The following is a 14,224-nucleotide window of genomic DNA, read 5'->3' on the forward strand; positions in this document are numbered from 1 at the left end:
CTGAAGCTATGGAACTGGTGCATCTCCCACAATGTCCTAATATCAGAGGCTTATCTACTGGGAATACACAACACGATAGCCAACTGTCTCAGCCACAAATTCCCGCACAACCACAAATGGGAAATAGTCGATGATTTTACACTACATATTCTGAGTACACCGGTAATAGACTTGTTTGCTACTCACCAAAACAAGAAATATGTCCACAGTACTGTTCCAGGGTGGGGATGGGTTGACACTCCATGGGAGACGCTCTCCTCCTTCCTTGGGATAAGGGCCTTCTTTACACTTTTCCCCCATTCCCTCTATTGCTGAAAGTTCTCTTGAAGATAAAAAGGGAAAAAGCAAACATCATTCTTATCACCTCCACCTGGCCCAGGCAGGTGTGGTACCCTTATCTGTCGCAGCTGGCAGTACGTCCACCGATTACTACTGATCACTCCTTACCTCCTGTCACAGAACAAGGGCAGGTGGCGGACAGGATGAAAGGTCTGCTGATATCGTCCCAGAGGATCTCGTCTTGGATAACCGCTTGCATCAAATTTTATTATGAACAGGCAAGGGTGTCGCCCCGGTTGTCATGACTGCCCATTCCATGAGGGCACAGGTATCATCAGTGGCCTCCCTTGTGCAGGTACCAATCTGCAGAGCCGCTACCTGATCTTCGGTCTATACCTTTGCCTCCCACTACGCCATCACCCAGCAGGCCGGGACATTGCCAGTTTCCGAAGAGCAATGTTACAAGAAGCGTGTCCGTGAACTCTCAGCCTGCCTCCAGGGCTACTGCTTGGGAGTCACCTAGCATGGAATAGACATGAGCAAGCACTCAAAGAAAAAACAGTTACTAACCTTCTGTAATTCTTCTTTGAGATGTGTTGTTCATGTTCGTTTTGTGACCTGCCTTCCTACCCCTCCGTCATAATTGACGGCAAGAAGGAACTGAGAGGGCGCAGGGCCAGAGGCGCTCCTTATATGGGCTCATGAGCACGGAGCTCCATGAGCATATGGCCTGCCCTATGGATACCACTAAAGAAAAAGTCTCTGGCAACTGTGCATGTGGGCTTGCACACATCTAGCATGGAATGGACATGAGGAACACATCTTGAAGAACAGCAGTTACTGTAACAGCAGTTACAGAAGGCTAGTAACAATTTTTTCTAGAGTTTAAAAAAAAAGGAATAAAAACCTCTTTCATGCTGTCTTTTTACATTATAATAAAGAAAACAAAGGGCACAAAATCAGTTTTTTCTTTCTAAGATCTCATTTGAAGGAAAGTCAGCAAGATCTCAAATCGTTAAGAAAACCAGGTTTAGATATAAGAATTGCAAAGCTGTTTATATGGTAAAATAAAATGTAACTTGATTCTTCTTTCACATACATGAGTCTGGGTTTCCCTGGCATTCCCCTGCAATGGTTGGTGGTGGACACTCTTATGCTCAATAGAGGAGCATTAGTTTTAGTTGTTAGTTAAGGTACTAGTTTATTCAAAGGAAACATAAAATCTTTAAACTCTCAAGTAGGAATTGACTTTCAGATATTTTCTTGAGATTCAAGACTACCAAGTGTTTACTGCTTTGATACACTGAGAACATTTAAATAATTTTGTATCAATCCAAATATTGCTACTCAACTCATCAGATATTAGATAGAAATCATGGTTTACTGAAAAAAATCATTTTGCATCTATCTATAACAATGCAGGTAATGGGCCTGTCTGTTTTATTGTTTTTCTAGCTCAACAGAGCATTCCAAGAAGAAGAATCTCCATCCATTTTTTACTGCATCAGTATGCAGTGGTTCAGAGAATGGGAAGGATTTGTGAAGGGGAAAGACCGTGGTAAGTAACTACTTGGGGTTATAAAACTCTCTTCAGTAGGTAGGTAATCTGTGCTCTTTCATTATGTTCTCTGTCTTATCAGGTAATAGTACCAGTAAAGTAAATTATGTCTGAATGTTGTCAGAAGGATAGAACAAAGAATATCATGAGCAGAATAGTAAAGAAAATATTTAATGCATGCTTTGATATGTTGCAAGTATTATGCAGGAATTATGCAGCTCTTGTTAATAGAGCTGTCTTCAGGTGCAAGTCTCTTTTGTAAAGCTACAATTTAAATATTGGATAATATCATTATGGGGATTGGGTAAGGATAGCAATTGTGGCTAACTTGCTTTTGAAACTGCTCGAAGATTTTATTCATTATTGGAATGGTTACTTTCTGAAAAATGTCCATTTGTGCCTTTGTATCATAGTACTATTGCTGAAATCATCTGTTTCCTTTTCCTCCGTACAAAGTATACAATTCAGCAGTGAGTAGACCAATGGGAGGCAACTCAACTGCAATGCTCTTTTAAAAAAAAAAAAATAAAAACGACTTTCTTTCCATTTTCAGAGTCCTAATTTTTTATTATTCTGTTTTCCACACTAGATCCTCCAGGCCCTATTGATAATACGAAGATTGCAGTCACTAAATGTAGTAATGTTATATTAAAACAAGGTAAGTAACTAATGATATTGTAAATTATTTATGCAGCCTATTCTTTGTTAATGGTTTGGGAAAAATGCTGCTATGATGTTCTATATGCAGGTTTTAGTGGTTTCATGCTCTTCATGCTAAGTTTCAGATCATACATGCATGGCAGTTGGAGAAAAAAACAGACACATGACCCCAAGCAGCCAGGCCACCTGACAGTTTACCCAAGAAAATTAATGGACTAGCTTCTATTGCAGATAAATCCAACTACAGATATGAGTATCGAAAATAGTGTAGAGAACTAATTTTCTATTGAGGGGGAAAGTATTTTCTCTCTGTCTTTTGTTAGATGTGTACCACTCAGTATGCTTTGAGCTTGGAGTCTTTTCCTTCTAGGTTGGAGGTGCTGGCTTTGAAGCTACTGGATGTAAGGTACATCCATTTAAACAGTCTGTCCTGATTTGGATCATCAGTTTGAATCAAGAATTACATCAAACTAAAAGAATATAGCCACAATGTATGTGTGCTCAGCTCAAGACAAAAATATCAAAGTCTGTGCCCAAGAGAAGTACAGAAAATGGAAAAGTATAGAAAAAATGCACTGGGAGACCTAGAGGAAAAGGATCTTATTAAATTTTAAAAATAATTTTAATTTTTTTGAGCCTGATAGAAGTCAGTGTTCTGAAGGGGATTTGAATGATAGAACTGGAGTCCTCTAGTGGACTGTTATTGGTAGGTCATTACATACAGAAAGCGTCATCTGCATTCATAGCATATAGTACTAATGGGGGAATTCTGTGCCAAAAAATTAAAAATTCTGCACAAATATTTTAAAATTCTGAAAAAATCTGCTTATTTTATTTGTCAAAATAACACAATATAATCACACCAGTTTCAATTATTTTGGTAATTTATTTCAAAATACCTGTCAGCAAGTATGTCTGTAACAATACAGGCAACAAAAAAAGATTCAGGAAATGTTTTTTGACAAATAGATTCTTACTAGGCATATTCATACAGAACTCTGAGGAGTAATTCATTTAAAGTACAGTACAGAACCATATTTCCCGCACCCCTCAGAAGCGGTGCAAAGGCCTGGGGAGTCAGGGGTATGGAGGAGCTGAGGGAGAGCGAAGTAGTTGCTGGGAAGGAGCCTGGGTATGAATGTGAAGGGTTGTTGGGTATGTGTGGCAAACGTATGGAACAGGTTTTTTTTGCGGGGGTGGGGCGGGGAGGGATTGTTAGGAAGCATCCCCCATGCAGACCCTGGCTGACCCCTAGCCTCTCCCATTCAGTCAGGCACATCTGACCCGTCAACATGTGCCCCTCCACCCCCACTCAGCCACCCACTCACCTTCCCCATACGGCCCTGTACCCCTCCCTCCGTCCCCATGTGTCCTTGCACCCCTCAGCCAGCCCCCTCCCCTCATCTCCATGTATCCCTGTCCTAATGTGTCTTTGTGCCCCCACTCAGCCATCCCCCTTCCCCTCTGTAGCTCTGCATCCCCTCCCCCTCTGCCCATGTGGCCCTGCACCTCCCTCCCCCCTGTGGCCCTGTGCCTCCACTTGCATTCAGCCCCTGCCCTAGTCTGTCCTCCTCCACTAGCCTTTATGAGCCTGCGTCTGACCCCCCCAGCAGCCTATGCTGTCTGTCTGCCCATATCCCCTATCTCCTGACCTGGCCCAACAGGCATTGTGAAGAAGGCAGGCTCTTTCTCTTCCCTATTGAGCTGGGGTTGGCCAGGAGCTGCTGCTCTGTTTTACCGCCACAGCGCCCTCTGATGGGACAAAGGCAGAACTCCAGCAACTTTTCTGGAAAAAAAAATTAAAAATATGCGCATTACATGAAATATGCGTGCATGCAGTGGCACAGAATGCCCCCAGGAGTAATATAGTAACCGTACTCTTTCAAAATCATCTTAATGCATTTCATAATATTACTTTCTAAGATGTGGTTTTAAAGTTTACAGGCAGTATGGCTAAATATTTACATTATCCTGTTACTTGGTTTCTATGAGACTTAGACCCATGGTATATTAGAGGTTTAATTATTTAAACTCTATATACACAGTGTCCATATGTTAAGCATCTGACTATAACATACAACAATAAGGAAACTTGGTGTTAAATCACTTACTGCTGGTAGATTGGCCACCACGCTCTCACTCTAGCTGTAGCTATCCTAAGCCATAATAGAACTAGATAGGAATTGGAAAAGTATTTCTACTAAACTCACTTGCCTTGCATTGACTCTGAGTTGAAAGAGAGAGAGGCGACAGGAACTCTGGTAAATACTGTACAGTACCACGTAATTGCTGATCCAACACCTGTTAAAGTCAATGTGATTCTGTTGTTGTCATCTGTAATGTCCTATTGGTGTATTCTTCCTTGGGTTCTGAGAATTTCTTTGTGTTTCCTGCTTTATATTCTGCCCTTCTAGTGCTTTGTCTCAGCCACTGTGAGCAGACTGGACTTTGTGGAGTCCCTTAACTCCATGCCTTAGTTAGCTGGAGTTGGATGTGAAATCCTTTGATTGCCAGAACGTGAACACAAACTTGTCTGCAATCAGCCTGGTGGACAAATATATCAAATAAGATGATTCACTGTAGAAACTTCACATTTTATAACCTATTATGGGTTTTGATATGCTAGTTGTACATTTGAGATAAAATTACATGCCACATTCTCTGGTGACCAGTTGGTTTTGGTATTAATTAGTATTAAATGTAAGAAACAGTTTGTTCTCCATTATGTTCTTGACAGTTCACTTACAAAATACTGTCACCAGGTTGGATAGTATGTACAGTGTTGCAGAAATTCAAAGGGATGATATTAAATTGGAGTGTTTAGTATTTAGGGCAAGAAGTTTTCTGCCACTCTTAAACATCTTTTTTTTTTTTCTAACTCATAATCTAAATTTTTAAAGATACTCTTTTGAAAAAGATGAAATATATTGTTTTCAGGAGCAGATTCTGGACAGATTTCCGAAGAAACTTGGAATTTTCTCCAGTCAATCTATGGGGGCGGGCCAGAGATCATGCTCCGACCACCTGTTGCTCCAGTAGAACCTGATGTGCTTCAAACAGAGGAGAAGATTGAATTAGAAACTCGTGGTCTGTAGCCATCAGCACAAATAGGAATTTTTAAGAAATCCTTTCCACTTGCCCAAAACACATTCCTGAAAGGTGTTTAGTTTTTATTTTATTTTATTTTTGCCTAGAAAGGGGCAGCTCATTGGGCATTATGTTAGTAATGGAAGAATGATTTGAAACTTATAATATAGATTTGTTAAAAAATTTACTTTGAAACCTTTCAGACAGACTATTCCCTTCATGTTTTGGAAGGTATGTGACTTACATATTTTGGAACATTTAGTTAATTGAAAAAAAGTCAACACAGTTTTTTGCTACATATTAAACCTATGCTGTCCTTTGTAGAATTATAAAATTGAGATGAAGGATTTTAAAAATGCTTTTAAATATCGCTATAAATTGCTGATCAGTCTTTTCTGACATTTACAAAATGCAGCATGTCTTTAATTGTACAGTTTTGACAAGACGAGGTATAAAAAGAGCATATTTTAAATGGATCATGGGGAAGTAGTAAACACTCAGGAAAAGTTAAGTTTCACTTTTTTTTTGTTTGCACTGCAATGTATAAAATAATGAACAGCATAAAACTTTCAAATGCTTTTCTCATTTGAATGTATCAAATATATAATTAGTCTGGATGGAATATTGTTTTGGTCAGCATATGTCAGTAACTTATTGCCTACTAAAGTTTAAATCATATAATAAGCTTCTGTATATAAACCTACCAAATATCTTCAATACTATCAGTGATGGAAAAAAATCTTAGTCTTCTTTAGGATATTTGTTGAGAGCATGAAGCGTGGAATGTAAATGATTGTGGACATGAGACTGATGCGCACTTAAGAAATTAAATTGTCTAGTCTTTTTTTAATTAAATTTAATTAAAACTGAAAAAAAATCATTGTATAGTTGCAAAATACTTTTTGGCATGATTTGTGATGTCAGAAGTTGGATAAAATATGTTGCAAGATTACAAAATCTTGCTGGATAATGTATACTGGAATGTGAATGGCATTCAATCTTTTTTCTTCCCCCCTGCCCCCCCGAAATCAACATTATTTAAGGCTGGTTTAAATAAAAATGACCTTTAAAAACTGGAAATATTTATTCAAATGTGTTTGAATTCTTGTAAGTGAAATACAAATAATATGTAGTAACTTGATTGCAATGCAGATTTCATGTGTTTAAGAGGTGTTCCTTAAAGTTTTCCCCATTTAGGTGTTAGGAGATGGTGTTTAGAGACAACGTGAGGTAGTATCTTTTATTGGACCACCTTGGGGGTTGTTTGAAGGCCAGAAGAGGGGTTCGGGAAAGATTTCTTTCAGGATGGGGCCCTCATCGAGTTTGGGTTGTAGTTGTTTAATGATATCCCATATAGGTTCCAGTGTGGAGTGACAAGTGACAACTACAAGTGTGCAGTCGGGGAGGGGGTATATCTGTATTGAAGCAGGTTTTCTCAGGGTATAAAATAAAATAATAATACTCCCTCTGAACACTGGATTTATGACTTATTGCAACAAACTGAGGGGATGGTATGATGAGACTTCCTACAATGGTATGTAGCCAGTCTGTGACTGCTAGCTCCAAATGTCTCCAGTGGCTGGTAATGGAACCCTAGATGGGGAGGGCTCTGAGTTACTACGGAGAATTCTTTCCCAGGTGTCTGGCTGGTGGGTCTTACCTATGTGCTCAGAGTCTAACTGATCGCCATATTTGGGGTTGGGAAGGAATTTTCCCCTGGGTCAGATTGGCAGAGACCCGAGCGGGGGTTCGCTTTCTTCTTCAAGTGATGGTCCCTATTGTATTCCATTGTATGTTACACGTGTCCGAAGCTGGAGTATTTGAAAGTAGTAGTGTCCATTGGTTTGTGCATGCGCCCTTGCCTCACCTCATGGTTTTGTCAGAGGTGGTAAAGAGCGGGGCGGACTGACTTTGTCTCCAGTTCCTTCTCATTGCTGCATGGTCAGAGTGAGAGCTACTAGTGTTCTTTCAAGTATGATGCACCTTCAAACATTTAGAATTGTATATAGTTAGTTTTTCTTGAAGTGTTTTCTGTTTTTACTGTTATAATGTAGTTTTAGCTTTTAGTAGTATTTGTAGTAAAACTGAGACTTCGGGGGAATCTGTTTACGGATTACCCATCCCCCTCACCCCCCTCCACCTCAGTACCTGTGGGTGGGTACCAGGCTATGCCAAAGACACCAGGATTTAAAATCTGCTTGCCCTCATTCCTTCTTGATCAGTTATGAACATCAATGCTGCCTCTACTGGTTGGGAGAAGCCCCCATTCCATCCAGGTGCAGTATCTGCAACTCCTTACCAAGCTTTACCCAAGAAGGCTGCATGGAAGTCACCATGAGGCCTCATTTGGACCCAGGTCGGGGAGCTTCTCCCTCCACACCCCTGCACATCAGCCTGAGACAGCCAGTGCAACCTCCTGCTATGGAGATCTGAGTTTTCATCCTCAGAGGATTCCAATGGAGTACAAGGGCCTCCCATTCTCTACTGCCACTATGAGTACACCAAAAGACCACCGGCATCATGTCAGTACCCTCTTCTACAACAGCAGAGGAGCCACTGGTTTCCCACGCAATAGGGCCCTCTGCAGCACCCACCAGCTCTCTCTCCTCGAGCCACTGTGCCCACGACTCCTGGTGGGGATCGCAAGCTCCGCATCATCGCAGATCTAGGCATCGCAGCGTCTTGAGAAGTAGTAGCACGAGGCAGCACCATTCCTCGACGTCGGAGTCCCGGTCCCGTGGCAGACGTTGTTCTCGGCAACATTGATCGTACCGCTCCCATGGTACTGATAGGTCATTGGTAACCCTGACCTCGTCCCACATGTGGCCCCCTACATCCCAGCCCAGCCAACCTGACCAGCTAGTGCTGCCGGTGCCACAGCACGGTCAGTGGCAAGGGCCCCCATAGCAGGGCCAGTGGTAACAGTGTATCCCCTAGCTCCCAGTGCGTGCTCAGCCAGAGGCTCATTCAGTAGCAGGGGCGTCGGAGGCTCCCTCCGCCTTACTATCCAGGGCTCCAAGGGATAGATCGGTGGGTCATGGATCCTCAGCACCACACGCGGAGTCCGACCAAGGGGTGGATCCCGCGGCGCCGGCCGACGTGCAGAGCTCTGTACCAGCCGCCTCCCACGTGCCGGATGACAAGTTTGCAGCCCCACCCCCCTCCGCACCACAGGAGGACTTCAGGGCTCACCAGGAGCTACTGAAGCGAGTAGCATTGACCCTCCAACTCCAAGCTGAGGAGATTGAGGGACCCTCAGACTCGCTCTTCAATGTCCTCTCCTCTTCGGTACTGGGTAGAGAGGCCCTACCGCTGCACGAAGGGGTGGCTAAGATTTCCAATGCCTTCTGGCAAACGCCGGCCTCCCTTGCGCCAGTGTCGAAGGCAGAGCGCAAATATTTTGTGCCCACGAAAGGCCATGAGTATCTCTCTACCCTTCCGGCCCTCTACTCTCTAGTGGTGGAGTCTGTAAATCATAGGGAGAGACAGGACCCACACCCAAGAATAAGGACTCTAGAAGGCTGGACTCATTTGGTAGGAAGCTTTATTTGTTGTCCAGTTTCCAGCTCCGGGTGGCCAACCACCAAGCCCTCCTTAGCTGTTATGAGTTTAACTTCTGGAGGTCACTGCCCAAATTCGAACCGTCCCTTCTGGAGCATGAAAGGAAGGAATTTAAGGTGCTTGTGGAGGAGGGTGCCGCTGCTGCAAAGGCTGCTCTGCAGGCAGCTTCGGCTGCAGCTGACACGGCTGCTCGGTCCATGGCCTCGGCAGTGTCCATGCACAGGGCGTCTTGGCTACTGCTGTCTGGGCTGTCCACGGAGGCACAGTCTGTGATGCAGGATCTTCCCTTCGATGGCAAGGACCTGTTCGTGGAACAAACAGATGTGAAACTTCATGGCATGAAGGAATCACATACTACCCTGTAAACCCTTGGGCTTTACGTCCCGCCTGCCAAGGACAAGCCTAAGCTGCAGGCTCCCGCCCCAGCTCCTCAGCCAAGATATGAGCCCGCCTATAAGAGGTCCAAGACCCAAAAGAGGCAACCTAAGAGGCAGTCTCGCTCTGCCCCTCAGCCTGGGCCCTCGAGGGGCAAGCAGCAGGGCAAGAGACGTTTTTGACTGGTTGCAGGAGGGTACTTGGGTGCCTCCCGAGAGGACCCTCCTACCAAAAAGTTTGCCTTCAGCAACCACTTGTGCGCGTTCCTTGCGGAATGGTCCTGAATAACATCGGACCATTGGGTCCTCAACCATTTCCCAGGGCTACATGCTACAGTTTGTCTCACCCCCGCCCTCCCACCCCCCTCCCTGGGACGACATGGGGGACCCATCACATGTACCCATTAGAGCAGGAAGTGGGTCGGCTCCTCAGCTTGGGAGCTGTGGAGAAAGTTCCAAGCGAGTTCTGGGGAAAAGGGTTTTACTCCCGTTACTTCCTTATCCCAAAGGCGAAAGGGGGGCTCAGGCCTGTCCTGGATTTGCGAGACCTCGATCAGTTCATGGTCAAATGCCAGATCTGCATGGTGTCTCTGGCATGTATCATACCCTCTCTGGACCCTGGCGATTGGTATGCGGCCTTGGAGCTTCAGGATGCATACTTCCATATCCATATATTCGAGGGGCACAGATGCTTCTTTTGTTTCTTGGTGGGATAGGACCACTACCAGTTTACGGTCCTCCCATTTGGCCTGTCCACCGCGCCCAGAGTATTCACAAAGTGTATGGCGGTTGTGGTGGCCTATCTCGGACACTGAGGGGTCCGGATATTTCCCTACCTCAACGACTGGTTGCTCAAGAGCAGCTCCTGGTCTCGGGTACAGGACCATGTGGAGCTGCTTTTGGCTATATGTGCCAACCTAGGCCTCCTAGTAAATGAGGCCAATACCCTTGTGGTACAAGCAGCAACTGAATGGTCCAGACCCCAGCCTCTGCACTACACCCCAGCTGATAAGGAGGGCAAACAGTTGGACTTTCTGGGAAGCCAGGTCTGCTCATCAGCTAGCCTCTAGTTCCAAATTTGGAACTATCAAGCCTTGTTGGCTAAATATGAATTCCTCAACTATGGCAAACTGGAGGACTTTACTGAAAACCTGTCTCAGCAAGATCGACCCCAGTTCCAGTCTATCCTGGATGAAGGGAAACTTGTGGCATAATCAGCGCTTCAATCTGCTGTAGACATGGCAGATACCTCATTGTGCTCAATGGCTGTGGGCATTGTCATGCAGAAGGAATCGTGTCTTCATTCATTTGGTTTCCCCACAGGGGTGCAAAAATCATTGAAGACCTCCCTTTCAGTGAATTGCATCTATTTAACCAGAAAACTGATGATTCACTCCATACCCTGAAGGATTCAAAAGCCACACTTTGATCTCTGGGCATCTGTACACCTGTACCCAAACAGAAATTCTACTGCCCACTACCAACACAGTGGTTCAGGACTACCCAGTTTTTCCACCAAAGACTGAACGAACCACCGCGCAAGCGCCAGAAGACCCAATACCCTCCAGGCCCGCCTTCACAGCCTACATCACCACACACATGCAACCCTCTCAGAAAAGCTCTTTCTGAGTACCACTACAGAGCTGTCAACCAGTGTGCCTACTGCCATACAACCACCCCATCCCTTTTAGCGTTCATTCTACCAGCTTAGAGAGCAATAGCAACAGACAAGCAGGTGCTAGATGTTATCTGTTATGACTATCCAATCAAATTCATGACACTACCTCACCCACCACCCTACTTCTCAGGGACCATTCTCACTAGAGCATCCTTGCCCTAGAGATAGATTCAGTACTACAAAGGGAGCGATAGTCCTCCATACGATCAAGGGACAGGGTTCTATTCAACTTACTTCCTGATACCCAAAAAGAAAGGCGGTTGGAGACCAGTCCTGGATCTCTCTCCCCTCCATTGCTTCATTCACAAACCCAAGTTTGGTATGGTCACTTGAGCAGCCATCATACTGTCGCTAGAAAAAGGTATGTGGTTTATGGCTCTCGATATGCAGGACACCTATTTTTACATCAACCCACAGGTGACTTCTGAGCTTCCTGGTAGGCCTTCAGCACTTTCAATACAGGATCCTCCCATCTGGACTCGCCACTGCTCCCAGGGTCTTCACCAAAGTTTTCTCTGTTGTAGAAGCCCACCTCAGGCATTATGGGGTCCTTATATTCCCCTGTCTCAATGACTGGCTACTAGAAGCGTGATCCAGAGATGAAGCTCTCATCTCAACCACCATGTTGCTCAGACTCCTTTCCTCCATAGGAGTCAGGGTCAATGTCGAAAAATCAGCTTGGGTTCCCACACAGTCCCTAGAGTTCAGAGGGACCTCCATCAATTCAGTCACAGCACGAGCTTACCTACCAAGGGACAGATTCCAGACTCGGCAAGAACTCATCCCCTGAATAATCTACAGTCCATCTGTCCCAGTCAGGACTTGCCTATCCATCCTTGGCCACATGGCAGCCTGCATATACGTTACTGCCCGTGCTCACCTCTGCCTCACTCGCCTACAGATGTGGCTTCAGAGAGTTTACTCATCCACGTGGCATACCATAGATCTTATGTTGATAGTCCCCCACATTGGTAGACTCTTCCCACTGTTGGTGGACAGACCTGCGACAGGTCTGGGTAGGGATCCTCTTCCTCCCATCCTCCCTGGACAGGGAAGTCATCAGACGCATCCCTTGCAGGATGGGGAGCACACATGTGAGACCACATGACACAAGGGACACAGACCCCTCAGCAATCCAGGATGCACATAAACATTCTGGAACTCCCGGTGGTATGGAGAATGCATCAAGCATTTCTCACATCCATTCGCTGCCATTATGTTCTCATCATGTCAGACAACAACACCATCATTTATTACATCGACAAACAGAAGGGCATGAGGTCAACTGCTGTGTGTGCAGAGGCCAGTCAATCTATGGGATTGGTGCATCACCCACAAGATCCTGTTTTTGGCAGCTTTATATTCCAGGGACTCAGAAGTTGATTGCAGATGTTCTCACTAGAAGATTCATGGCTGATCACAAGTAGGAATTCCATGACACTTTAGTAAGTGACATCTTCAACCAATGGGGGACTCTGAGCAGAGACGTCTTTGCCTCCCATGCCAACAACAAATGCAGCACATACTGCTCTGGGGGGTGCGGAGGAGCAGGGGTGTGTCGGTATCCACTCTCAAGATGACGTTCTCATACTCCGCTGGTCAGACCAGATCAACTATGCTTTCTCCCCCGCGCCCCCTCCCCAACCACCACCTTTCCTGCCATGTGTACTCCACAAGATCAGGCAGGAGAGAGCCATTATCATTCTGATCGCCCCATTCTGGCCAAGACAGTTCTAGTTTCCCAACCTTCTCTGCATGCCTATCCCTCACTTCCCCTACCTGCTTTCCCCAAGCTGCTAATGCAACGCAACAGCAGGATCAGACATACCAATCTGCAGACATGTCACTTCAGAGCGTGGTATTTGGATGGGCAGCTTCTCTAGAATGGGAGTGTTAATTGGAAGTGCAAGACATCCTCTTGAGCAGCAGAAAAGAGTCCACTAGGTGTTCCTACTGGGCCAAGTGGAAACATGTCACCTCCTGGGACCAACAGAAAGGGCTTTTCCCACAGGAAGTAGAGATTCCCCTTCTTTTCAATTATCTCCTGTCCTGGAAGACATTGGGGCTCGCCCTCAACTCTCTCAAGGTCCTCATAGTGGCAGTCAGTGCCTTACACCCCCCATGGAAGGACACTCTGTATTTACACATCTGTTGACTAATACATTTTGGAAAGATCTCCTCAGAACTTTCCCACCCATACAACCTATCGCTCCCCAGTGGGTCCTCAACCTCATTCTAATGGCACTAATGAAATAGCCCTTTGAATCACTGGCTTCGTGCTCTGTCCTTCCTTTTCATAAAAGTTGCATTACTTGTGGCTATCACTTTGGCGAGAAGGGTAGGTGAACTTTGGGGCCATGATGGCGGACCCCCCCCTTCAAAATTTTCCATAAGGACAAAGTCTCCTTGCACCTACATCCCAATTTTCTACCAAAGGTAATATCCCAGTTTCATCTCAACCAACTCATATATTTAATTGCTTTCTTTTCAAAGTGTCATGCCTCAGCAGAGGAACAACAAGTTCATTCCCTCCACATCTGCCAGGCCATGGCCTTCTACCTGCAGGGGACAAGACTCATCAGGAAGTCTCCTAGATATTGTTTATTGCAGTAGCTGAGAGAGTTAAGGGGCAAGCGATCTCCACACACAGAATCTCCAAGTGGATTTTGGGGTGCATTACATTCTGCTATTGTTGCTACTGCCTGTATCGCTCAGAGTGAGAGCCCATTCCATAAGCGCCCACGCGTGGAGGGCAGCCATGTGGAGTTTGGTACATACTTTTGCAACAGATGACTCATTTGGCACCGCTGTCTTCCCCTCAACTGTTCCATCCTCATCCTTGCATCTTCCTCCAAATTAGGTACTGCTTGTTAATCACCCTCAGTGGAATACAATAAGGGCCATCACTCGAAGAAGAAGAGGTTACTCAGCTGTAACTGGAGGTTCTTCAGAATGTGTGGTCACTGTCTATATTCAACTTTCTACCCTCCTTCCCCTTTGCTGCGGATCTATTCAGTTGGTGATGGA

General features: G+C 45.2%; 1 protein-coding gene across 4 annotated transcripts in view; it reads left to right on the top strand.

Annotated features, from left to right (window-relative positions):
* Nucleotides 1-6,683, top strand: part of USP33 (ubiquitin specific peptidase 33) — a 91,729-nt gene extending 85,046 nt beyond the window's left edge. For all 4 annotated transcript variants that reach the window (XM_074961483.1, XM_074961486.1, XM_074961484.1 and 1 more), the window contains exons 22-24: nucleotides 1,735-1,837; nucleotides 2,427-2,495; nucleotides 5,435-6,683. In XM_074961483.1, coding sequence (XP_074817584.1) covers nucleotides 1,735-1,837; nucleotides 2,427-2,495; nucleotides 5,435-5,592 — 330 coding nt within the window. In that variant the 3' untranslated portion in view covers nucleotides 5,593-6,683. The remainder of the gene's footprint in view (nucleotides 1-1,734; nucleotides 1,838-2,426; nucleotides 2,496-5,434) is intronic.
* Nucleotides 6,684-14,224: the final 7,541 nt, after the last annotated feature.

The sequence above is a fragment of the Natator depressus genome, chromosome 8 (assembly GCF_965152275.1).
Source record: "Natator depressus isolate rNatDep1 chromosome 8, rNatDep2.hap1, whole genome shotgun sequence".
NCBI lineage: Eukaryota > Metazoa > Chordata > Testudines > Cheloniidae > Natator > Natator depressus.